The 22,104-nt window shown below is 64.0% G+C and overlaps 2 protein-coding genes across 3 annotated transcripts in view; one reads left to right on the top strand and one right to left on the bottom strand.

The window, feature by feature from the left end:
• The window catches only part of JPH3 (junctophilin 3), a 73,582-nt gene extending 67,339 nt beyond the window's left edge, over positions 1-6,243 (top strand). Inside the window, exons 3-5 of one of the 2 annotated variants that reach the window (XM_032853792.1) lie at positions 1,410-1,534; positions 3,452-4,350; positions 6,129-6,243. In XM_032853792.1, coding sequence (XP_032709683.1) covers positions 1,410-1,534; positions 3,452-4,350; positions 6,129-6,209 — 1,105 coding nt within the window. In that variant the 3' untranslated portion in view covers positions 6,210-6,243. Of the gene's footprint in view, positions 1-1,409; positions 1,535-3,451; positions 4,351-6,128 lie in introns of those variants that run through there. The other variant, XM_032853793.1, reaches the window with a different exon arrangement.
• Positions 6,244-14,201: 7,958 nt separating this feature from the next.
• KLHDC4 (kelch domain containing 4) overlaps positions 14,202-22,104 on the bottom strand; it is a 44,011-nt gene continuing 36,108 nt past the window's right edge. The window contains exons 8-12 of the mRNA XM_032854601.1: positions 18,805-18,880; positions 17,382-17,590; positions 16,495-16,897; positions 15,686-15,799; positions 14,202-14,428 (exon numbers count right to left, since the gene is read on the bottom strand). Of these exons, the coding sequence (XP_032710492.1) occupies positions 14,202-14,428; positions 15,686-15,799; positions 16,495-16,897; positions 17,382-17,590; positions 18,805-18,880 (1,029 nt within the window). The remainder of the gene's footprint in view (positions 14,429-15,685; positions 15,800-16,494; positions 16,898-17,381; positions 17,591-18,804; positions 18,881-22,104) is intronic.

The following is a 22,104-nucleotide window of genomic DNA, read 5'->3' as shown; positions in this document are numbered from 1 at the left end:
GGACGCGGCTGGGACGGGACGTCAGGGGCCGGGACCGCAGCCCAGAGGCTGGGCAGGCAGGAGCGGAAGTGGCTTCTCCGGGGCTCCTGGCAGCCCCTGGCGCGCAGGGAGGGTCCCGGGCAGCGGCGACCACTTATCACGTGATCTGTCCTTGGTGATACGCGGCCCCTCTCAGGGACAGGCTGTGGCACGTCGGTCTCGCCGGGGTTGGGAGGCGGCGCTCTGGAGCCAGGGCGCCGGGCTGGCAAGAGGCAGCAGCTCTAGCCCCGTCCCACCGAGGGGGTGGGTCTCGTGTGGGCCTGCAGGGACACACCATGGGGTCTCCTGCTAGCAGGCGCAAGGCAGCGTCCTCGCTGGGGGTGGCATCCGCGGGGCGGGGCTGTCAGCGCGTGCGGAGGAGTCTCCCGGGTCGTGCCTGAGCTTAGCGACTCAAGGCCCCACACACGAGGTCAGTGCCGCTGGCATCCGTGGGACCAAGGGGGGAAACCGAGTCGCAGAGAAGCATGTCTGCTCCGTCGGGCAGTCACCCTGAGTTAAGTGCCAGTGGGAGCGGGGCCTCCTCCCTGGGCGAGCCCATGGGTCACAGACGTGATTTCTCGCGGCATCTGGAGGCCACACTTCGGGCTGACTTGGAGAAAGCTCTCGGCTCTGTGCTAGTCTCCTCCACGAGTACGGGGCCCGTGCCAGCAGCTTCCACAGGTGCCGGGGACGGGCAAGAGGGACCAGCCACAGCATGTCAGCCCTGCACCCCGGCATCCTTCCCCAGGGCCCCAGCGGGCCATGTGAAGGGCAGGGGGCAGAGGCACTGGGCGGCCCAGCGACTGCTGGGCTGGCGCTGTCCTGGGAGGCAGGTCCGGCTCTGACACGGTGTCCCGCACGGCCAGCCGGTGTCCGCCCTGGGCCTGGGCAAGGTGCCTTCTGTTCCTTATGCCCTTGGACCTTCAGACAGCCGACTGGTCCGGGCATCTAGCCGGCCCCATTCCTGCTCCAGAGCCCGGCCAGCCACTTGCTCACCCCACATGTGGGGCTGGGCGCAGCTGCCCCCCAACTCCTCCTTCCCGGGCAGAGCAGCATCAAGCTCCTGCTTGTGTCTGGAGGCTCAGAGACGAGACGGCTGTGCGTCTAGTTCTCTGGCGTGTGGACAGGACCCCGGGGGGAGGGAAGCTCCTTCAACAGGACCTGGGGCTCGCCTGGGCTGAGAGCCCTCCTGTGGGCGCAGACGTCCATCCTCGGCCAGGCCCCGCCCTCGCTAGGGTGTGCCCTGTGCCCCGAGGCACTAGCAGGCCCTCGGGCGGGCTACCCGCTGGGCGGCTGGTTGGCTGCAGAGACGAAAGCATGAGATCCAGAAGCCGGCGACCCTCCGCCACGCTTCCGCCGCCCTGACCGCCCGCCCTGCCTCCCCCTGCCAGGACTTCCCACTCCCGGGCCAAGGCTGAGGCGGCCCTCACCGCAGCACAGAAGGCCCAGGAGGAGGCACGCGTCGCCAGAATCACTGCCAGAGAGTTCTCGCCCTCCTTCCGGCCCCGGGAAAACGGTGAGTGCGCGTCTGCCCAGGTGGGCGCCTCCCTCCGGCGCCCGCTGGGCTGCGAGGCCACAGCAGCTCCGACCCCGCACCCCACACTCGGTCTGTGTGCTGCTCCTGCTCTCCAGGGGACCGTCCGCACGCTCTCCCGGCCCTTTCCGCTCCCGTGGTCCTAGAGCTTTCTGCTGAGCCACTGTCCCGTCGGGGGGCTCTCTGGCCCACTGAGGAACTAGGGCTTCCGTTTTTCCTTTTCCGTGACCGTCGCAGGAGACACGTGATGGCTGGCCGGGCGGGACAGCGCAGCTCTTCCCCAGGGAGGCGCTCCCGCCGGGCACTCTGGCAAGAGCTAGCCGCCCCCGAACAGCAGCCAGACCCGCGACCCTCCTCCTTCCCTCAGGCGAGCCCCGTCAGCCTCGACACAAGCAGGGCCAGCCAGGAGGCCTGCAGCAGTGTTAGTGACGACCAGAGGCTGGGGAGGCCCTCAGGCAGGACTTGCCACCCGTCACCCCCTCCCCTGACACCCGTTCATACCCAGCTGGGAGCTTCCTCCACTCCCGGAGGCCCCAGAGCCACGAAAGGTCAGGCCCAGAAGAGAGAAGCCGCTGTTCCCAGACCACCCCAGGCTCTCCTGGAGCCCATGGCTCTAGGCCTCGCTGGGACGGTTTCTGGCCTTCTGGGCGGCCCAGAGACGCCAGGCCTGCTTTCAGGAGGCAGGGGGACCTGAGTGGCCTTGGACTTGCCCAGAACCCAAGACAGGGCACAGTGTTGCAGTCCCACTGCCATCGCCGCCCCATTTACCCTGATTTTGACGGTGACGCCCCCAGGAAGGGCTTGTGATCTGGAACGGGTCTGGGCTGAGCATCAGCTCCCGGCCGGTGGTGCTGGCCGTCGAGGTGCTGGCGCCGAACAGGAGGGCACAGGCCTCCCACGGTGTGTGGAGTCCACACGGCAGTTGGGCCGGCAACCCCCTGGCCTGCCCACGGGGTGTGGTGTCTGGGGGTGCACTGGCCCCAAGGACATCCCAGGCACAAGTAGGACAGGTCAGGCCGTGATCTTTGGCCTCCTATGGTCGGGCACCCAGTGCCTCTGACCCCATGCTTGAAGGGGTGCACTGCCACCCCAGCGTCCTGGCCCTCACATGCCGGATGGAGTGTGCATGGACTAGGGGGGTGGGGAGAGCTGACCATTTAGCCCGTCACTCACCAGTCTGAGAGCCCTACTCCCTGGGGCCCATGGGCCTCCCTTCGTCACCCTTCCACGAGCAGCCAGGCGTCCGAAGCTGGGGCTGGTGCTGCTCACGGCCCTGTCTCGGAATCCCCAGATGCAAGAGGGGGACCCTGGGGCTGCCACGTGCATGGCAGCAACAGCACGGCGCACTTCTCCCTGCTGGGCCGTGGGGCCTGGGGCCCCTGCAGCCCTTCTTGCCCTAGCTCGAAGCCCCAGCAGAGAAGTGGAGGGGGAGACCACCCCTGTTCTACACACCGCCCCCGGGGAGGCCCCGAGACCCTGCAGAAGGCTGCCCGACACCAGAGGCTTCCTTCCACTTTCTGGAGGGAACCGGGTGGGGGACGGGGGACCCGAGAGCAGGAACCAGGCCAGTGCACGCGCTTGCATGTTGAGGCCCGGGGCTCCCGTGTAGCCGGGGAGAGGGGTGGGCAGCCCAGAGCCTCTGTTCACTGCTGTGCCTGGGGACCTGGTCACCCTCCAAGTGCCCTTCTGGTGGGAGGCTTGGGGTTCTACACAAAGGGTTCTGGGAACCACCATGCCTGCACCCCACGGGTGAACGGCGAGCACCCTGGCCTTGGCCACTGCCCTCCAGGGCCCAGGCCCAGTCCTGGTCTCCTGCGCTCCTCTGGTAAGATCAGGCCTCGTGCGACACAGAGGGTCTGAGTAATCCGACCTCTGTGTGCTTCCTGCCCCTCCATAAAGGGCTCGAGTACCAGCGGCCGAAGCACCCAATTTCCAGCAGTGACATCGAGGTGGCCTCCACGGGGACGCCCCTGCAGCAGGAGAGCCCCGAGCTGTACCGCAAAGGCACCACCCCCTCGGACCTGACCCCCGACGACAGCCCCCTGCACAGCTTCCCCGCCAGCCCCACGGCCACCCCGCCCCCGGCCCCTGCCTCACGGAACAAGGTTGCCCACTTCTCCCGGCAGGTCTCGGTGGACGAGGAGCGAGGCGGGGACATCCAGATGCTCCTGGAGGGCCGGGGCGGGGACTACGCCCGCAACAGCTGGGGCGAGGAGAAGGCCGGCGGCTCCAGGGGCATCCGCGGCAGCGCCCTCCGGAGCGGCCAGCCCGCGGACGACTTCCGCTGCCGGGGCTCGGGCCACAAGCAGCCCGGCAACCCCAAGTCCCGGGAGCGGCGGACGGAGTCACCCCCAACGTTCTCCTGGACTTCACACCACCGGGCCAGCAATCCCAGCTCCGGGGGCGCCAAGCTGCTGGAGCTGGATGAGGAGAAGCTGAGCAACTACGAGATGGAGATGAAGCCGTTGCTGAGGGTAGACTCGTACGCGCAAGAGGTCCACCCCCAGAAGAGACGCTACAGCAAGGGGGCGGCCTGCCGGGGCCTGGGGGAGGACCACCGCGCCGACGACCGGGGCTTCGGGGCACAGAGACTGCGGTCCAAGTCCCAGAACAAGGACAGTGCCCGGCCAGCGCCCTGCGCGGAGCCTGCGGTGCAGAGGCTGGAGAGCCTGCGGCTGGGGGACCGGGCTGAGCCCCGGCTGCTGCGCTGGGACTTGGCCTTCTCCCCGCCGCAGAAGTCCTCACCAGTGGCACTGGAGTCAGACGAGGAGAACGGGGATGAGCTCAAGGCCAGCACGGTAAGTGGTCGCCGGCCACTGGCGAGGGGGCGGCAACTTCTTCCCGAGAAAAGGACCTTCCCTATAGGAAGCCTCTGTGGGGGACAGAGTCCCCCTTCCTTTAGAACCAAGAGAGGGTCACTCCCAGGCTTGACCCTAGCGGCGAACGCACTTGGACCATTCTGGACACTCCCAAAAGAAATTGGGCCATAGCAGGACCCTGTCCTCCCCGACCCGGGCCCAGGAGGGTCCTCCCCTGCCCTGGTGAGGAGACCTTGCCATCCTTGGGTTCAAGGATGGTCCAGGGTGTCGGAGAAGAGCACGGAGGGTCAGCCCGAGCCACTGCAGCATGGGGCTGGGAACTGGCTCCGGCCACACCTCTCACTTGGGGGCTAGGCGCTGGGGCTCTCCACGAGGCCCACTCACAGGCAAGATGGACAGAGGATAAAATTTGGTGAAGGCGTCTACACCGAGCTTCCCTCGCTCACAGAGCTGCAGCCTCTCTGGCTCACCCATCTCGGGAATTAGCTACATGGGTGCAGCTGGGCTCCAGGTCACCGGGGGCAGGGGGCACTGGGGTTCACTCATGGGTCCTTGTATGTGCGTATGCCTCCCATGGCAGGCAGTTTGGAGCTTAGAATGGAGGCCCCTAGGCTGGACTGTGGGGCCGGGTGAGCTCTCACACACAGGAGGGACCTTCTGGGACCCTTCAGCTGGAGGCTGCAAACCAGGGACAGACATTGCTGGCGCCCCTGGCCCGACAGCCTCTCAGCCCCAGCCCGGGCTCACGCCCCTGCACACTCCATGCAATAGCCTGCGGCACCCACCCACGAGGGCCTGCTTCCCTGCCCCTGGAGGGCCACACACCGGCCCCATGGGGCACGCAGCACCTCGGCCACCTCTGGGACTCAGCAGTGTGGCCGGGCAGGGTCAGAGTCCGCGCCTGTACCCTGCAGGAGCAGCAGCACCATCTGGCAGGTCAGGGCCCCATGCTCCTGGGAAGAGACGCTGGGGGCAGGGGCCCTCCCCTTGAAACCACTGTGAGCCTCTGGTGGGTGGGCCGGTTCCTTAGTGCTCCTGCTCCCCCCATGCCAGATCCCACCAGAGCACAGCCCTCTGAGTGCCCACTGGGGCAGGACTAGCTTGTACTCACAGCTCCGTGTCCTGTCCCAGCAGCCAGAAACACGTGCACGCCCTACGGCGTGTGTACCCATGTGCACGCACATGTGCACAGGGCACGTGTGGTTATGGTAGGAAGCTAGAAGATGGACAGGTGGGAGACAGGGGAGAAGGCTCGACCGTGGCCTCCTTCCCTATATTGGTGCTGTAAGATGAAGCCCCGGGAGTGGGGGGAGCACCTGTATTTCCTCCGCTGACCCCGCCCCCAGGTGCAGCTCAGTGGCCTCTGCTCCCCTCAGCAGTGAGGCTCCAAGGACAGCCCCAGGAAGGCTCGATGCAGCCTCCAGGGGCAGCAAAGGCTCGGAGGCAGCCCGAGGCTGCACAGGGACAGCAAGAGGGGCACGAGAGCAGCTGACGGGACGCCTGTGCGAGGGCTTGGACGTCAGCAGGTTTGGGGCCTTGGCCCTCAGGCTGGGGACTTTCTGGGTGGGCCACATTGGGAACCGCAGGGACGGTATTGTGTCCCAGCCGCAGAGGACACTTACTTAAGGTGACCCGGTGCTGGGAGGGGATTCCAGGACCAGTCACTGGAGCCTGGGAAGCAAGAGGACCGGCTCCTGGCTGGGGGGCGGGGGGCAGGCTGGGTGCGGGCTCACCTCTCCTGTCCCCTCCCACCGCAGGGCTCCGCCCCCATCCTCGTGGCCATGGTGATCCTACTCAACATCGGAGTCGCCATTTTGTTTATTAACTTTTTCATCTGACGGGACGTCACATTACGAAGACAACGGCTGGTGTACAAAAGGGACTAACCCGCGACAACAGGGAAGGATCGTAACTCGCACGGCCCGACCACCACTCTGAGTCTTTTCACAGAACATGACTGGGTATTACTCACAGTTTGCCTTTTTTTCTGGGTAATGTTTTTTGGATTTTAGCCAAAATTCTTTGCTTGTATAACACGATGCTGTGTGGCATGGCAGAAGGAGGCCGGCACCCCGACCCTCCAGCTTGGTGTGGAAGGAAAGGGATCCCAGCAAATCAATGGCCACAAACTAAGACGGCCACGGTCCTCGCCGCCGTCACACCCCGCCTGGGACTGGAAAAGGAGGCAGCCGGAGGAAGACCCCTGTGCGTCCAGCTGTGCCCGGCAGATCCGGAAGCAGCTGCTGCGAGGCTGAGTGCGGGAAGTCTGCTACCTCTGCTTTTCCTCCGGGTCCTGGAAGAGCAAGCGAGTGACCCGGGTGGGCACGCGGCGGGGGAAGAGGGCGCGCCGTCCCCCCACCCCAGCAGCAGCTGGGCCTCTGTCGGAATCTGTGCTGTGTGCTTGAGGAAGCGGGGACCTGCCGCCCCTTCCCTTCCCCACCCCTGCCCTCTGCTTCCTCTGGCCTTCACAGCGAGGCCAGCTGCCCACCAAGTCTGAAAGCAAAGTCCTAATACTCCCGCCTCTGGTCTGCCCCACCCCCCCACCCCGCCCCGACCCCCAGGAAGCAGGGCTGCGGAGGGGACAGAGGGCAGGGAGCGTTGTGGGCTCATGCAGCCAGCACAGCTGGCTCCCAGTGTGGCATTTGTACACGTGGCATGCAGAAAGTGTACCCAGGCCCCTTGTCCCCCTCAGATGTCATGGCAGTGACGCCATCCTTTCTCGCGGTCACTAAGCATACGGGTTCTCACATCTCTGTCCTGTGCCGGCCTCCACTCCGCACCCCCAGATGCGCACACTCCTTCCAGATGCCTCGTTCATGCTCCGGAGCTGGTCTGGTCCCAGGACAGGAATGTGGGCGAAACCCAGTGGCTTAAAATTCCTGAGCAGCTGTGGCCTGTCCCCTCCCCCTCCCAACACCACGTAACTGGTTTCAGTCAGTTCTGCCTTCTCCACCGGTGTCGCTCCGTCATCCAAATGAAAGAACAAGGTTCCGGAAGGTTTGGGCACCCCGTGGTCCTAGCGCCGGAGCCAGCCCCGGCCTGTGGGTATGGACGTGTCTGTGGGGCACGGCCACGTCCATATGCAGGCCGCCGCGCTCCCACGTGGGACGGTCCTGACCGTGAGCTTCCACAGCCGTCCTGGACACAGCCCGGCTATGGACTCTGCCTTGCTTTGCTTATCTCTAGCTGTTTCTCTGCTACCTTTCGAGCAGATTTCTTTACTACACTGCACTGGATTGCTATATTTTTAACCAGAAATAAACTCAAGATTAGAGCATGTTCCAGTTAAACCCAGCATCGTCTGTTCCATCCCACATTCACGCCCCCTTTCTTCTCATCTTGTCTTAGTTCGGGGGTCTTTCTTGGGGGCCTGGGGACAGAGGAGAGCGAGGATCCATTAAGAAATACGCTGCTGATGATGTCACTTCCTAATGGGAAATGGCGTCTTTTTGCACATCTTACCTTCCGTGCTTTCTGCTCGGACCCGAGGTGAACCAGAGACTCCGGTTCCTGGCGGCTCAGAGCCCTCCGTGCTGGGACATGGGTCTGAGAGTTCTGTCTGTGCCTCTTGGCAAAGATGACAGACTTCCTTATATTCCGGGGACAGCAGGACACAAAACGGGGCCTGGAGTGGCAGGTCACACACGCACACACACATGCACACTGACCTGGGAGGAGCAGAGAAATGCAAGCTGCCACCCCGTGAAGGCAGGACTGGTGTCATGACAAGGGGCTCGTGTCCCATTACACACCGGCCCTGCGACCACAGCCGTGACACCACACGGCCCACCCTTCCCTGCACACCCAGGGGGTTCCCCGTGGATTCCACCACAGCCACAATGTCCTGGGGCTGAGGGACTCCAGAAGCTGCTTTTTCCCTGGTTTCCCAACCGATTAGGACCAGTCAGCTTGGCACTTCTGCTCGCCGGGCTGGCTTCTCCTCCCGGCCCAGAGCCTCCAGCTCCCCCCGCAGGTGCCGGTCCTACCATGGGGCCAGGGCAGCTAACCCGCTTCTCTCCTGCGCGCTCCCGGAGGGCGCACACGCAGAGCTAGACCAGGCCCCACAGGCCCATCGGGAAGCACAGGCGAGCAGGCCATGGCCGGCCCCCCGTGGTTCGAAGTGCTGACACGTTTTAATTACTCCCAGAGCAACCTCGCGAGAGTCCTTTTCTCCCATGACAACTTCTTCCACACTCGAGATGTGAAAGCCGGAGGCAGAGAAACTCAGTGACCGGAGCTCCTGAGCCCGGGCCCATGGGGAGGTGGGGCGAACAGGTCCGATCCATGCCCAGCTCCTGCCGCCCCTTCCCCAGGCTGGGAAACCTGCACTCACACCTCACCCCAAAAGACCTGGGAAGGACACTGCCCTCTGGGGTCCGTAGGTGCGCTCGTCTGTGCACACAAAGCACCTGCTGCATTACCAGAAACCCGAGGAAACTTACGAGGCGGGCTGTGCTTTCCGAAACCTGCTCAGGGCCTGTGACGTGCTGGGAACAATGTCGAGCACACGGAAAGTCACCCACATGTCTAAGCTTCCCAATCACTAGCACACGGGATTCCAAAGACACGGAGCAGGGAGGCAACACAGGAGCCTAAGTGGCAGGGAGAGGACGGACGCGGAGGAAACTTCCGGTAGCCACAGAAGTCCAACACCCGTTACCAAAACCGCTGTCCCCAGAAGTCCACAACCACAGTTACAGCCGACAAGCTCACGTCCGCGTCAAAATGACTGCAAGGGCTGTGCGCGCGCACATAACCGTAGGGTAATGGCTCCCTGCCACTTGCACCAACCCAGACTCCCCAGCAAAGCGGGAAGAACACGGGCGGGTCCCTGCAGCCCACGGCCACCCCTCGGGAACCGTATCTGGTGCCCACACCAAGAGGGGACACAAAGAGGGCAGCCCCACATCCTGGTCCTAAAGGTGCTCCCTTTCCCTTTCAAGAGCATCCCCATTTGGACAATCCATTAAGTGGGGACAATCCGTCCCCGCTTTAAGCCAAGGGACGTCACCGAAAGCCCCAGTGCAGGGATGAGACGCTACGTACAGCCCGACACAGACGAACATCGGGGCACTGTAGGAAAGTGGTTTCTCGCATTTTTTACTTCGGGTGTTTTAACCTTTTCTCATCCCCCTCCTGAATCAGCACTAGTGTTGGGGTCCCTCTTAGGGCAGGTCTCACTTGCACCCACGGGGGGACACGCTCCGGACGCCCGCGGTGCCTTCCTCCAGGGGCAGGGGCTCGCTGGGGGGCGCAGGAAGACACGGCTCACAGTCGAAGAGCGCCAGCCTCGGCTCGGATGAAGCTGACCTTCCTGGACTCCTGCAGGTCTCGTCTTCTGGTTTTTCTTGCCTTCGGTCTCAGAAACTTATCATAAAGGTGCCTACTAGATTTTCAGCCTCTAGTCCACAGCCGCACGTGCTGTCGGGCCCCCCACTCTACAGCCAGCGCAGAGGAGCGCGGACGTTTCGCGTTTCCGTGGTGCCCTGCCTCGGACAGGACGTGCTCACGTCAGTCCAGCAGAAACGAGAAGCAACAAGACCAGAATCCCAGACGAGAAATAAGGAGTAGGGGTGACGTGCTCTCGGCAAACAAGGGGTCTTGTTAGTTTCTTCCCTGCCCAGGCCCGGCCACGTGTCACATGCTACTGCCAGCAAGCAAAGACTGGGGACATGATCTGCCCCCGAGACCTGTTCCCAAGAAGTGTCGCTAACAGCCTTAAGAGCATCAGGAAAAAGTGCAGTAACCTTTGCTCCAAAACGGAAGAACAACGCTGCATTTTTACAGTCTGAAAGCTCTGGGAGCCAAGGGTCGCAGGCACTGAAAGCGTCTGAGGAAGGTTGGGGGGGCGCCGGGCACCTCAAAAAGTAACAGACAGAAGACACCAGCACGCGTGCCCCTGGACGCAGAAGACCCCCAAGGACAGCTGCACCTTCTCCACGAGAGCACCCACTAAGGAGAAACGGTGCCTCTGCATGAAACCCCAACACGGAGATGCCTGAGATACAAAGGGCAAACACGCGTCATTCCAGCTTGTTCCTCGGCCTCCGAGAAGCAGGCGGCCCAGCTGCGAGCAGCCTGGGGCCAGTCGGGGTGTGCGGCCGGGACCCGGGGCTTCGGGGACAGCAGGAAAGGCGGAGAGCAGCACACCTCATACCTACCTCACTCTTGTCTGCCCCCACCACTCCCACCTGCTGCAGACCTGACACACAGCTCACCGCTGCGTCTGCGCACGCCCGCCCTGGCTGTGCCGCCACTGCGTGGGGACACAGGGACAGCAGCAGCCTGAACCCACGAAGGGCAGGAGGCCCCAAGGGGTGGCGGGACAGGTGCTGGCGGGGCCCCTGCTCCCCCCCCAGCACACTGGCTGCACCTGCCCTGGCGATCCCTCGCACGCCTGCTACCAAGATAAGAGATGAGCAGGCTGGAGCGTCCCAGTCCCGTAAGATGAGCGTCACCGCCCCCAGGGCTTCCCTCGAGAGAACACAAGTCAGAGGAAGGGCTTTCCATCACGAGGCCAACTGCGAGGCCAAGAGCACTAAGGGGGTCTCCCTCCCTAACACCGTCAGGCGCGGGGCAGCCCACACCACGCAGCCCAGTGCTCCTCAGCGAGCGGCACCCACGCCACCCGCCTGCGAAGGGCAGGAGAGCAGTCAGGGAGAGGGCTGCCCTCCAGTCACCCAGCTTCCACATGGCGGGGGGGAGGGGGGCACTCGGGGAGAAGACGGGTCTGGGCGCAGGCGGCGGGCATCGGTGGCTCACGCGTGGCCGGGGTCCCCCTGACCGCAGGGCCAACCCCGACAGCCGGACTCAGCTCACCTGCACCGTGTCCAGAGAAACGAGGCCCGCCGCAGCCCGATGGAAGTCCAGTGGCCCTCACCGCGCGGGGGAGCAGCTGTGTGCACGCGCCCGCCCGGCAGACCGAGGCCGCGCACCCCGACAGAGATGCCTTTCCATGAATTCGAACCGAAATCGGTCGCGGTCTGCATTTTGCTTCCCACGCTCCCCCCCGGTGCATGTAAACGTTACTCCAGTGCGACCGTTCGTGCACTGACTAAAAGGGAATGTTGACTGTGTTTTGACTTTTCCGACCGATGAAGCAGCCAAGTATGTTACCTCGCTATTTTACCTTCTAGCCGGAAAACAGCTTCGTCACTCACGAAGTGAAAATTAAGACCTTCTCCTTGATGAATGTAACACTTGAAGTCGTACCGTTATTATGTATCTCGCTCTGTGAGAGCAGGGGACACTGTCAAGATTTACAACACTTTTGCTCCTTTTAGTAATAAATGTCATCGTGTGGAAACTCCGGCTCCCTGCATCGTGTCATTACAGCCCAGGGTCTTCACTGAAACCTCCTCAAGCCCAAATTTTCAGAGAAACGGAGTTCCTTCCCGGGGCAGAGCCCGTGTCACCCCGATGGCAGCCCTGCAGCCTCGGTCCCCGGCGGGAGGGCTCCGGGAGCCCAGCCCAAAGCGCACCCCCCACCCCGAGCCGGGCCCACCAGCCATGCCTTCTCCCCTCCACAGGCTCTGCCCCAAGGGCCTCACGGCACCTCTGTGCTCAACCTAGTTGGATCTCGCTTCTCCTGGGGGGGCCCCGAGAGAGCTTTCCCGTCTGAGGACCCCCTCCCGGCACACCGGAGTCTCTCCAGGCCGCCTCCCCGGTCCAGAGCCCTGGCGCACAGCTGTCGAGCTCCACAGGCAGGTCTGGTCCCGAGGGTCCCACGCCCACTCAGCAAGGGGAAACCAGGCCCAGCGCGGCCTGTGCCCACGGAGGCTCCTCAGGCCCCGCTGCCTGATGTCCGCGGCCACTGGCTGTGCGGGTCGGCGCCACAGCTTCCCGCGGGACACCACAGTCAGACCGCGGGTGGACGACCAGGCCCCGCCTGCACGCTGCACTGCCAAGGCTCTCGCAAAACAGAAATGCAGACGCCGCTGCTCCATACTCAGGAACCGCCTGGGCCCGTGAGACAACACGGGCCTATGGTGGCCGAGGCCTGCACACAGCCTGCCTCCCGGTTCAGAGCGCGCAGGGAAGCAGCGGTTTCTAGAAAGCTCCTTCAGTGCTCAGGGAAGTAAGCAGTGGACAGCAGATGAGTTTCTTGCTCACATGAGCCAAAGGGAGTCACATCCCCCTGGCCCCGTACTAGGGAGCAGCTAGCTGCCCCTCCCCAGCCCCCAGGCAACACCGTGTCCCCTCCTGCTCACCCCAACACACGTGGGGGGGACTAGTTCCCAACTGGGAGCCTCACTTGGGTCACCCGATCTAAACCCAACCTTATGCCTTAACTCCCCTGGGTGGCAGCCTGAGGTCCCTTTGAGCCCCAGGGAACAGCCCTGACGAGACCATCTGTCACCAGCAGGCCCTGGCCAGCCTCTAGCCCCTCAGTGTGTCTCTACTGCCAGCTAGCCACTGACTCCCCTCCCGTACAACTTGATAAAAAACCCGTAACGTGTCCAACTGCAATAAATACCACTCTTCCAGCTTTTTAGAGAGAAATGGAAAAACACTGTGAACGTAAGGACATTTGTTCCATTCAAGCCAATCCCAGAAATCTACCCCCTCGGGGCAGCCCTTTGGAACCTGCCTTCCTGCAGCACGGGCCACCCCGGGGCTCGGCAGAAGTCTTCACACCCCACACCCCCACACCCCTCAAGGAGCTCTGCAGGCGTCCAAGACGGCACAGCCAGCGGAGGAGCACCGTGCGCGAAAGGCACAGACTCAGCAGCGGGCCGCGGCACGGGGCTCACCAACAACTCAGCCAGCCGAGGAGCAGACGAGACAGGGTGTAACCGCAGGGTCCTTGCTGACCCGGAACACAGCTATTTCCAGCTGTTTTGGCTCCAGCAACACAGGGAATGGGAGCCTTGGGCTTCATACCAGCCACTCATGCCCGTGGCGGCCATCAGGGCGTCCGGAACCTTCCGTGGGGCACAGCCGTCACCGACAGAGAGCAGGGCGGGTGGGCGGGTCCTGCTCCTGGGGGCCCCCGCCATCCCAGAGCGCACAGCCACCTCTCCGCCCGCTGAACACCTCGGATGCGTCTGTCTGGAGTTCCAGTCTCAGGAATGCAGCAGCGGGGGCGGCTCCTTCTCCAGAAGCTTCTTTATTCATCCTCTCGGTCCACTCAAACTGAGTGTCCCAGCAATGACCCTGCGGACATGACGGCAGAAACAGAGACTTGTTTGTACACAGTTTCTTCAGGGGGTTTGGGACTTCTCTCTCGACTGGGCTGACTGCAAAACAGCCTCCTCCCTCAGACCTGCCCTATCCTAGAGACGATCAGAACACCCTGGTCTCTGACAACAGAATGCGGAGGCACAGCTGACAAGCTCTTCGGGGACCTCCCCGGAAAGCAGCCGCACAGCCAGGGCCGAGGGCCACATGTCAGGAGAGGGCACAATGGGCACCTGGAGGACCCGGGCGGTCCCGCACCCCAGCCCCGGCCCCCCACCAGCCGTGCCTGAGGGCAATCCAGCAGGACTGCCCCCCGCGTGTCCGAGGAAGACCCGGCCTGCCCCAGCGTCCCAGGGAAGGGGCACAGACACGCCCCTGGGGCCGGAGCGCTCAGCTTTTCCTCCAAACCCGCCCCACATCGACTGGAAGGGTACTGTGCTGCCCGGCCCCTGGCCCGGCCCCTGCGACGGCCTGTGGCAGACGCTACAGCCAGGGGACAGCTTCCGATTTCTGTCTGCTAAAAAGCCCCCCAGGCTCCGTTCCAGAGGCGTGACAGTCTGACGGGCTGAGGTCCCATTGTCGAAGCTGCTGGGGCTGAGCCGGTGAGCAGGCTAGGGGAGCAAGGCGCTGCTTCTGGGGCAGGTCAGCCCTCACCCTTCCACAAACACCTTCCGGGCCAGGTCCCGCTCTGCCACAGGTGGGCAGAGCCACTCTCGTCTGTCAGCGTCCCGGCAGTGACGGGGACGGCCTGCCGCGGGGAATGAAGAGGAGCCGGCCGTGTCTCTACAGACCAGCGGTACCGCATTCTCGCTGTAGGGGATGTTGAAGATGAAGAAAGGTGCCCGCTGGGACTTCAAGGCCCAACTTCTGACCCCAACTACACAATGAGAACCGGTCTCCAGCCACGCAGCCCGGAGCGGGCACCAGTGTGGACGTGCAGGCGCCTGAGGCTGCCACCGTGGTGGCCCTGCGCTGCACGGGTGCCAGACAGCAACACCACGTGGAGACAGTGGAGTCCCAGAGCCCGGGCCTCCCATCCTCCTGTCCCTCTGCCAACGACAACCTAGAGGGAAAGAGCGCAGGGTGGCTCTAGTGTCTCCTCCCGAAACCCACGGCAGGGCAGGTCTGAGGAGTCAGGGACGGTCCCTCCGAGGCCCGGGCGCAGCCAGCGGCACAGAACACGCACAGCCCCCCGGCCAACACAGCTTTATTTCGAAGACTGGCAGAGACACAGCGTGAAGGTGGCTGGGGTGCTGCCACCGACGACTCGGAAATCACAGCGGGGCCCGCAGGCTGATGACACAACGTCCGCCGGAGCACGCGGCCCCTCGTCTCTCAGTGGGGAACCGCCCGCCCCGCACCCCGCCTTCTACCTCGTCTTCTAGGTGCTGCCTGCAGCGCGGGGGCCCGGCCGGCACCCCCGGGGGCCGCACAGAACATCAGCTCCGCCGCGGCTCCGCCCCAGGGCTGGCGCATCGGAAATCACAGCCAGTCCCAGTGACACGGAGGGGAAGGAGCCGCATCGCGCTCAGGTTAACTCCAGGGGTCGTCGTGGGAGTCGCCGCACAAAGCGTTTGCCACAGCGTGGGCGGCTCTCCTCTTGACGTGGGGCCCAGCGCTGTCCAGGGAGAGCTGCGCCCGCTACTGCTGGGGCCCGGGCAGGCCATGTGCAAGCTGCTCAGCGGGCAGCACCGTGCGTGGGAGCAGCTCCGTGGGGAGGGAGCGGGCAGGAGGGGGCAGGAGGGAAGCGCATCGAGCCCAGGATGGAGGCCCGGGTCAGGCAGCTCCAGAGGCCCCCCGCTCCCCACGTGGCGGGGTGAGCACGGGAGCACCCCAGGTACAGCCGTCGTGTGGCGAGGGCACTCTTCGCTCCGTCCCAGACACCAGCGCGCCGCACTCCACACATAAACGTCCTTTCACAAACTTAGGCGTCCCCTGAGCGGGCACCTGCGAAGCAAAACCAAACCTCACTGCAGCTGGAGTAAAGCACGAAAGTCTCTCGTTACCAGTAAAAATCAGGACTGTGGGAGCCAAGCGACCCCTGAGCTCTGGGTCTGGCGTGGAGCACTTGGCTCTGGAGCGGCGCGGCCACGGGCCTCCTGCCACCCCTCGCCGGCACACACGCCACACTCACCCCCAGCCTCCGCACCGCTCTCGCCGCTGTCCTCGTCCTCGTCCCCGCCCTCGGCACTGTCGCCCTCACTGCTGTCCTCTTCAGAGTCTGTGTCCTCCAGCCACTCCTGAGCTCCTGGAAAGCAAGACGCACGTTCTGAGCGTCGGCGTGGTGGGGCGGCCCGCTCACGGGACTCGGTGTGGACGCAGCTGAGCCCTGGCACCGCTGTATGCTTGGAGGAAACGCACTGTCTCTCGGTGTCCGAGTGGAGGCGGGTGAGGGAGACGGACCAGCGAAGATGTGAGACCGCGTCGCGTTCTCTCCTGCTCCCCGGCTCACGGCTGGTCTTGCAGGAAGATGGAGGAGCCTCAGAGCCATGGAGTAACTTCCCCAAAAGTGTGAATTTTAACTTTATTCCTAGTCTCCAGCCTTAAAAAAAGGAGCAGCGGCTTGCATCCAGCAGCTGCCTGTGTGGGACGTGGAGGTGAGGGACGGAGCAGTGCGGACTGGAACAGGGGCAGCTGGAGGCTCCCTCATGTCACAGCCGGGAGGTGGCGATCCTCGGACCGGGGGCTCCGGGAGGTCTGTTCCTGCATCGCCCCTCGGAGCAGCGCCAGGACATGTGAGGCTCCTCGCAGTGCTGGGGCCGGCGGCCCACCCCCTTCCGCCCCCGGGACAGGGTGACTGGGGCCCACCGAGGGGAGGGGCAGGTGGGCTCAGTGGCACAGGGCAGATGTCGGGGGGGGCTGCTTGCAGGCAGGGGTGGCAGAGGCGCTTTGATGAGGTTCCCGCCCCACCACGAGGAGGAGTGTCCCTCCGGCCCGGCTCACCTGGATCCATCTCCACCAAAGCCGTCCACTCCTGCATCTTGTGCAGGTCCAGGCAGTACAGGTCACCAAGCGTGACCTGGCGGTCACCTGCCTCAAACATGCCCCCGTAGAGGTAGAGCCGCCCGTGCTTCACGGCCAGCATGGCGTTCGAGCGGGGGCTCGGCCCCACCACGGGGCCACTGGCGTTGTCGGGGCTGTCCTCCTCATCGGACGGCGGCCGTCCAGCCGAGCCCGGGGCAGCCAACGTCTGTCTGATGGTGACCACAGTCCCATCCTCTGTGACCACCTCTCTGACCACCTCCAGGGGCCCCTGGGCTCCAGCCCCCGCACACTCCTGCTTGTCAGCACTTTCGGGCTCTGTGGTTTTGCCCCGCCTACGTCTCCTCTTCTCTGACTTGGGTCCCTGTTGATAAAAAGCAAGGCCACGTGTTCTACCCACAGACAGTGGGGAGCAGGCAGTGTCCTCAAGTCCCAAGGGGGGCTGGGCCACACCAGAGAAGCCCCTGCCGCAGTTCAGCTTGGGGGCCCGCAGCCCCCGACCAGGTGTGACCCCTGAGAGAAAGGCAGAGAGCCCAGGCGACCAGACACTGGCCGCACGCCTACACGGTCAGCTGCAGAGGCTCTGCAACCACAGGGAGTCCCTGCCGGAGTGGGCCGCCGGCCCCATGCGCTCATCTAGACCTGAAGCCCCAGGGGGACCCCACTGCGGGCATGGCCACCTGGGGACCCACTGTGGCATGGGTGGACAGAGTACCCCCGGGGCCCCACACACCATGGGACCCGGGAGGCCCCGGCAACCGGAAGCCTCACCAGAAGAACCAGCCGCCGCGACGGAGGGAAAGCAGGTGCGGCCCTGCCCGGGCTGCGCACTCCCGGCCCGGCTCTACCTTCAGCTGCGCTGCAAACCAGCGGTTCTTGGTGGCGTCATAGAAGTGCAGGTCATTGAGGAAGTCCCCCTCCAGGCTCTCCTCCTCCTCCCTGTCACAGACGCCCCCAAAGAGCAGCGTCTGATGGTTTGGGGTCACGGCCACCGCGAAGCCAGACCTCGGAGTGGGCTTGGCCCCCGCAGGATTAATCCGGGTCCACGTCCACTTGCCTGTTGGAAGAGAGGGAACGCGGGGTTAGGGGGAGCTACTGCAGGCGCAGCCGGGATCGCCCGACCCCAGTGACTGGGATGGGCGGAAACGCAGAACCGCAGGCAAAAGGCCACAAGTTCACTCGTGCGGAGCCCTCCACGGAGACAACACAGTTCATCATGCCCCAGGGTTTCACCCTGCTCCTGCGTGCACTTAGTGTTCCCACGTGCTCTCCGAAAGCCCCCCAGCCGAGCACGCCCCAGTGGGGGCTCTGAGGCCGCGCAGGAGCGAGGCGGGCAGGCCGTGGTGACAGGAGAGCCTCGCGCCGCGCCATGCCCTGCCTGGGGAGACCGCGGACCCAAGGCAGCTGCTCCGCGTAGGAGCCTCAGAACCACAGGCTCCCCTGCAGCCAACACGCTCACTCTCCGTGCCTGGTGACCGCGGTGCCCCACGCCGGCGGTCCGGAGCCTGACGCCCGGGTGCATAGGCTGAGCCCATGGGCTCAGAGGCTGGTGCCTCGAACATAGTCCAGATCCAGCTCTGGCTCCCAGATGTGCACACCAGGCAGGTTTCTCCTCGGCTCCAAACCTTGGTGCCCACAGGGGAAAAGGCAGATGTCCTCCTCGGTCACTGAGGGGCCGCAGCGCTGGCTTCCTGCGAAGTGCCCGGCTTCACAGAAGTCAGGGCGGGAGGGAAGGAGAGGCACTATGCCCTGCCAGCCCCGGGGCAGACCCAGGACCAGCTGCACCACCGGGGTCCGGCGCAGCTGGCTCACCCCAAGACTCACAGACAGGTCACTACCGGACTTTCTGAGCTTTAGAAAGCAAACGTGGGGGCCAGTGGCCCACAAGAACCATGCCCAGATCCCACATCCCGGCAGCCCCTGCTCTGGAGTGAGGACAAGCCAGAAAACGGCAGACAGGAAATGGCTTCCACCTGCTCTGAGGGGAGCTCCTGGGTCAGCGCTGCTTGTACTGGCCATCCCCAACACCCGAGGGCAAGCACACCTCGATGGTCCCCGCCACGCAGACACCTGGGGTTATTCATGGAGCCCCCAGCCTGCCTGCTCAGGCAAGGACTCGCCCGTGACTCGGCACAGTGCGCGGGGCTCGCCGCCACCCCCAGACCCCAGGGCCCCCTCCACGGGGCAGGCGGGCTCTCGGATCTCTGCCCTGCTTCCGGTAGGAGCCTGGGCCCACGCCCATGGCCCACGCCCACGGCCCAGTGCCTATACCTTCTCTTCCATCCTCGGGCTGCAACAGGAACATATCTGAATGCTGGGTGCCTCTGTCCACATCCTTCTTGACTCTCTGCAAGAGAAACAGGGAGCCATGTGAGAACCGGCTGGGTGCTACCTCCGGCGCCCCGCACAGCCCCCTCAAGCTCACGGTCTGGCTTCCTGTCGGGGTGCGGTGAGGATACCTCCAGAGCCTTCCTTTGGACCAACACCCCAAAATACCGGACCCACAACCAGTTCAATTCTGACCTCAATGAGCAGATTATGATAAAAAATGCTGGTATGATTTACTAACCAAAAACGGACTCTGCTACAAACTCACCCTTCTTAACCAGCACCATCATGGCAGGGACACTCCAGTGCGCTCTTACGGGAGCATCTGCGGCTCTGCAGCGACCCTGTTGTAGGTGGAGGGGCCCCTCCCCCAAGGCCACTGGAAAGTTCCATCGCAGTTCCCGCGTGTCCCCCGCACCACCATCTTTCAATCCACGTGCTCAGGCTTCCCCGCAAAATCACACACACCGTCCAGCCAGCCAGTCACTACCATTTCACAACTTTCCTGAGCATCTCCAACAACGAAACCAAGGTTTCTCTGCCCCATCGGCCGCGTGGCCCCAGGCCCCCCGGCTCTGGAGTGGAGAGGTCGCAGCTGGTATGATGCGTCTCCCGTCTCCCCACACATCCCAACATTTCTCTCAGCACTGCACGGGGCTACGCGCTCACAGATGACGCACCTTCTCTCGCAGCACGCCACAGGGCACGCTGGCTCCATGACTCACCACTGCTGCTGATCCTGGTCACCGGGCTGTCACGCCCACCCCCCAAGCCCCCAGCCCCCAGCTCTCCAGTCCTCCAGGGCAGGTGCGGAGAGGGCAGCACGCTCCCTCACCAAGGGCAGAGTCGGCCCCACAGCTCACGAGGAACTGCCCCTCGCCCCGGACTCGTTTTTTCACTCAGTTGTTGGCTTACATGTAATCAAACGGACTCACGGAGTTTTACGTCACACCCTGAGCTATAATCAAAGCTGCTTTCCTTACCTTTGTTGCTTAAACAGTTCCAGCTTTGGCCACTGGGAATCCTTTCAGGAGCTCCTGTGTCCATCCGACACGCCCCCTTACGCGGGTTTCCTGGGAGCCCTTCTGTGGGAGGGGACAGCACAAGACCCCCCAGCCTCATCCCTACATTTTTTGACCCAGGCCTACAATCAGCCATTTCCCCAAGGAGCCCCGGGTCCTTTCACTGGAGATGGTCAGAAACCAAGATCTGGGCGCCAGGAGTGCTCGCTGCTGCTGCTACACACACCCCAACTTCTCCACCCAATGCAAGGTAAGATCAGGAGACACGTGCATGTCTTCTCCTCTCAAACACGGGTATGCGTGTACTACAGCGGGGAGAAGCTGGTTTCCTTCTGGAAGACAAAGCCACGATCCAACTGTCCACAGACGGGACGTGCGACCTGCAGGAGGTTTGGATCAGCCGTGCAAGGGAACCAGCCCGCGTCTCCGGAAAGGGGAGCCGGGTGTGCCTCTCTGGGGCTCCCTCCAGACACACATACAGGATTCAAGTGAGGCGATGTCTGTCTGCACAGCAGGAGGGGCCGCCATTTGACACCAAAAGGCCCGGCGCCTGCCGGAGCGGCATTCACACGCAGAGGCCCCGCCCGCAGGGGGGACCCGGAAGGGGCTCAGGGACTACTCCACCTGGGCAGAGACACACACCACAGCTGGGCCGCGGCCCCCGCACGGCTGCACCTGCTGACCTGCGTGCCGTTCGGCTGCCGGCAGTGGTCAGAACCTGCTCCATGCTGCACGGATGAAATGCCTCCTCTCCAGGCCCACCAGCCAGATCCCTTCCCGAGAAGGGTGAAGCCACAGGTCCGGGGCCACGGCTTTGGGGCAGGCTGGCACACAGGCCAGGGCTCTGGCTGGAGGGATGCATCGCACGCCTTTGGACCAGAGCGCACTGGCCCTGGGGCTGCCCGCCCCACCAGCTCCCCAATTCCTCCCGTATAACGGTTTGTCCCCAGAGGGTGGGGAGAGGGTCCACACAGTGCCTGCAACCAGGTCGAGAGTCAAACAACGTGAAAAGGACCACGTGGGAGAAGCACCTTCAAGGAACCCGCGTTCCCAGGGCCACAGTCTCCTCAGCACACCCCGACCGGGGCCTGCGGAGACAAAGGAAGACCCCACATGCCCTTGGGAGAAGGTGCTCCCGCAGCTCCCAGAGAGAAGGGGGGCACGGCGGGGCAGGGGAGCCCACAGCCTCACTGTTCCTGCCCCGACGGCAGAGAACCGGCACGGAATCACCCACAGAAACGAGCCCATGTCCAGAGCTGTCCTCCCCGACGGCAGGAGGAGCGACTTTAAAACCAGGCACAGAGGCCGGCTCACCGGCCTGACACGGGGCAGAAGGCCCTGCCCCCCTCTAAGCAGCCAGGGTTGCCAACCGGCCACCTCAGCATCTAGGCAATGGGAGGTCCCTTTCTAAAGTCAGCACAATCTCATCCCGGTTCCCCTGGATTCGCAACAGCAAAGAGCTCTCGATGCCGTCCGGGGACAGCTGTGGTGCTCAGGCGGCCGTCTGCGGTGCAGGAAACCACCAAGAGGCCGCCTCTCCCACCGCCCAAGTTCAGACCCTGCCCCGCAGGCCGCCCCAAACTGCTTCCAGGGCATCGGCGCCGGACGCCGTCTGACGGCTGTCCGCCCAGCTCGCCGCCATGGTGCCCAACGGCGCCTGCCCTGGGCGGGGGCTCGGGGCAGGAAGAGTCCGCCAGTGCAGGCTCCGGGACCTGGACGTGTGCTCCAGTCAGGGCTCAGGCAGCCCGCCACCCACTCGGAATGACTCCAGTATTTCACAGCAGCCAGAACTCATCTTCCCCGACTGGGATCAACCCCATGGAGCCAAACAGAAGTTTTCCACAGGGACGCAAACAGCAGAGGCCTGGCGCAAGTGACCTGAGGGAAGGGCCTCGGTGGGCCCACAGCCCTGCCGGCACCGTAGCCAGAGAAAGCGGCTGCTGAGAAGCCCTGCTGGGAGCAGGCAGCATGGCTCTTCCAAGGGTCACGAGTGTCACGTGAGTCCCTTCCGCATCCCACTCGGGCAGCAGTGAAGAACACGATGTGGGCGCAAGCTTCCGGCCGAAACAACCTGTTTCCTGGGCCTCCCGTCGAACACCTGGCTGAGGCCAGAAAACCAACCTAGGCCCTCTTTTCAGAACAAAGGCTGACCACTTCCTGAGTGGCAGAGCCGTGTCTCACTGGGGCGAGGCGGGGGAGGAAGAAGGCAGAAGCGGGACGC

Source organism: Lontra canadensis, unplaced genomic scaffold (assembly GCF_010015895.1).
Source record: "Lontra canadensis isolate GAN:19392208 unplaced genomic scaffold, GSC_riverotter_1.0 scaffold8, whole genome shotgun sequence".
In the NCBI taxonomy this organism is placed as follows: domain Eukaryota; kingdom Metazoa; phylum Chordata; class Mammalia; order Carnivora; family Mustelidae; genus Lontra; species Lontra canadensis.
This window is presented reverse-complemented; position numbering and strand designations above follow the sequence as displayed.